At 38.2% G+C, this 2812-nt stretch overlaps 1 protein-coding gene across 1 annotated transcript; it reads right to left on the reverse strand.

Moving 5' to 3' along the window:
- Nucleotides 1–266: 266 nt before the first annotated feature.
- Nucleotides 267–2594, reverse strand: LOC120186423 (pentatricopeptide repeat-containing protein At3g12770). Its single transcript, XM_039190359.1, has one exon. The coding sequence runs from the start codon at nucleotides 2533–2535 to the stop codon at nucleotides 352–354; it is 2184 nt and encodes a 727-aa protein (XP_039046290.1). The 5' UTR covers nucleotides 2536–2594; the 3' UTR covers nucleotides 267–351.
- Between the last annotated feature and the right edge of the window lie 218 nt (nucleotides 2595–2812).

Genomic DNA, 2812 nt, shown 5'->3' on the forward strand with positions numbered 1-2812 from the left:
ACATGAATCTCAAACATAAGGGCTATATCTTAATATAGAACACCTAGTGGAAAAAAAGGCGCATTTCAATAGAAGATTCAATGGCTTTCCTTTTTTTTTCTTCTTCTAATTAGATAATCAAATAAGTCTTTTTGTCCTAATTAACCGTAAGGGAAGATTATTTCATTAAATACATTGAGTTTTCCTTTTTTTTATTGTCCATAATCAGAGTTAGTGACACCTCTAAATTTTGTTAAATCTTAGGAGTAAAAAATTATGACATGAGTGATATAAATATATATGGAGTCACACAGATACACATTGAGGCGAACATACCAGAATGCCCTTTCTAAGCATGAACAACTTGTATTTCTACCAATAATCCCCACAAGAGCAAACTCCATCCTTGAAATGATGAAAACGGTTTGCATCCCTCACAATTATTTCCCTGTTAACAAGCTTTGAAATAAGCTTAGTGGCAGAATGACAATTAATACATGCCCGCAGATTCTTTGTTATCCTAAGTGTAGTTCCTTGTGCAGTACTTATTAGCCCAAATGCAATAGCTAGCCTTTCACTGTGATTGCAAAGTGTTTCCTCCATCTCTTCATCATTCAAGTCATGCAAGGAAGAATTTTTATCTGGAACAAATCCGGCTTGCTTCAACCTCCTCTCTAGTGACTCAAGTTCCTCGTAAATCTCCTTTGATCTCTGGTGTGACTTGTCTCCTACACGGAATGCTTCAAGTTTCCCATTGATCTCGATTAAACTATGCCCCAGGTCCTTACTTAGTCCCTTCTCTCTCATCAAAACTCGTACCTTTGCAACATGATCCCACATTCTTGCAGATGCATAGAGATTGGAAAGCTGCACGTAATGCCCTGTATTATAAGATTCAACTGAGAAAAGCCGTTCTGCGGCATATTCTCCAAGTGTCACATGGCGATGAATCTTGCAAGCACTTAGAAGTGCACCCCATACCGATACACCTGGTTCTATTGGCATTTTCATAATAAAACCATAAGCTTGATCCAGATAACCAGAACGTCCAAGAAGATCAACTACACATGCATAATGCTGGTGACGGGGCTCGATTCCATAGTCTTTCATAGAGTGGAAAAGTTGCCATCCATCCTCCACAAGACCTGAATGGTTGCAAGCTATAAGAAGTCCAAGAAAAGTTACTTCATTAGGGTGGATACCAGCCTGATTCATCAACCGATAAAGGTCTAACGCTTCTCTCCCCCTACCATGCAATCCATATCCCACAATCATGGCGCTCCACACAACAACATCTTTATCAAGTGTTCTATCGAAGACTATACGGGCCATATCAACATTTCCACATTTTGCATACATATCAATGAGAGCCGAGTTGACAAAAATATCATATCTGTGCTCACTTTTATTAATATAATTGTCCATCCATCTAGCTAACTCAAAAGAACCAACTTGTGCACATGCTAAAACAGCAGACCTGGCTGTTATGGAATCAGTTCTGATATTGCGGGAAATCATATCATGGAAAAGTTCAACAGCTTCATCAGCATAACCATTCTTGGCATAACCAGAGATCATGGCATTCCACAAAATCAAATTAGGAACCTTCATTTGATTAAAAAGGGTTCTTGCAACCATCACTTGCCCACATTTTGCATACATAGCAGTCAACGCAATGAGCAAATCGGACTCCAGTTCAAGCCCCATCTTAATCACAAAACTATGAATAGATTTCCCATGTTCCAAATCTTCTACATCTGTATGCGCCCTAATAACACTAACAAGAGCAATCCAATCTGGCATTACACCCATTTCCCGCATTTCATCAAAAAACCTCAAAGCCTCTACAGGCTGTCCATTCTGAGCATAGCCCGAAATCATGGAAGTCCAAGAAACGACATTCCTAATCCCTAACCTCTCAAAAACAACCTTGGCACTTGCCATTTTTCCACATTTTGCATAAAATGCAACAACCCCATTCTGCACAAATACATCCTTTTCAAACCCAAGCCTAAATATCTGTCCATGAACTTGCTGCCCCATTTTGAGACTTGGTAATCCACCACAAGCTTTAAGAACATGAGGGAGGGTATAACCATCAGGACTGACCCATAAAACTTGCATTCTGGAGTACATTTCAATAGCACCAGCAAACAAATTATACTTAGAATAACCTCTAATGACGGCATTCCATAAAAACACATCAGGGTCAGAAAATTCATCGAACACTTTACGTGCATACTCGATTTCCCCAATGTTCGCAGCTGCATTTATTAATTTTGTGATTAAAAACCCGTGTTGCTGGATCCCGAGGAGGAAAAACTTAGCATGAACTTGTGCTAAGCAGGTTTTTTGAGAAGAGTTGTCGATTAAATTGGCAAAAAAGGAATCGACATTGTGAAAAATGGTTGAATCGGCATTTGACGATAAGTTTTTCAGAAAATTGAATGATTGAACTGCTGCGAAGTCGAAAAGTGTGATTTTTGTGGGATAAAGAGAAGTAAGCGAATGAAAAGGGTGTGAAATTTTCGTAAGCAGTGAAGGACTTGAAGCCATGGACCAATAAGAACACGAAGGAGGATGACGGAGAGAACATCGTTAAGAGATGCATAATTATGTTTTTGTCTTTTTTAAGAACTCTTTAGAATTTTGCCAGAAAATTTAGGAGGCTAAACTATACAAATGGTCATTGAAGTATGGTAACTTTCATTTTCATCACTAAAATTTCAAACCAAAACAAAACGGCCATCAATAATATCGTTTTGTAACAAATAACAAATCAATCACTTAAATATTAAATGCTTTTATCACTTATCACAGTCAGTCACAAAAG

This window comes from Hibiscus syriacus, unplaced genomic scaffold (genome assembly GCF_006381635.1).
Source record: "Hibiscus syriacus cultivar Baekdansim isolate YM2019G1 unplaced genomic scaffold, ASM638163v2 tig00113338_pilon, whole genome shotgun sequence".
NCBI classification, from domain to species: domain Eukaryota; kingdom Viridiplantae; phylum Streptophyta; class Magnoliopsida; order Malvales; family Malvaceae; genus Hibiscus; species Hibiscus syriacus.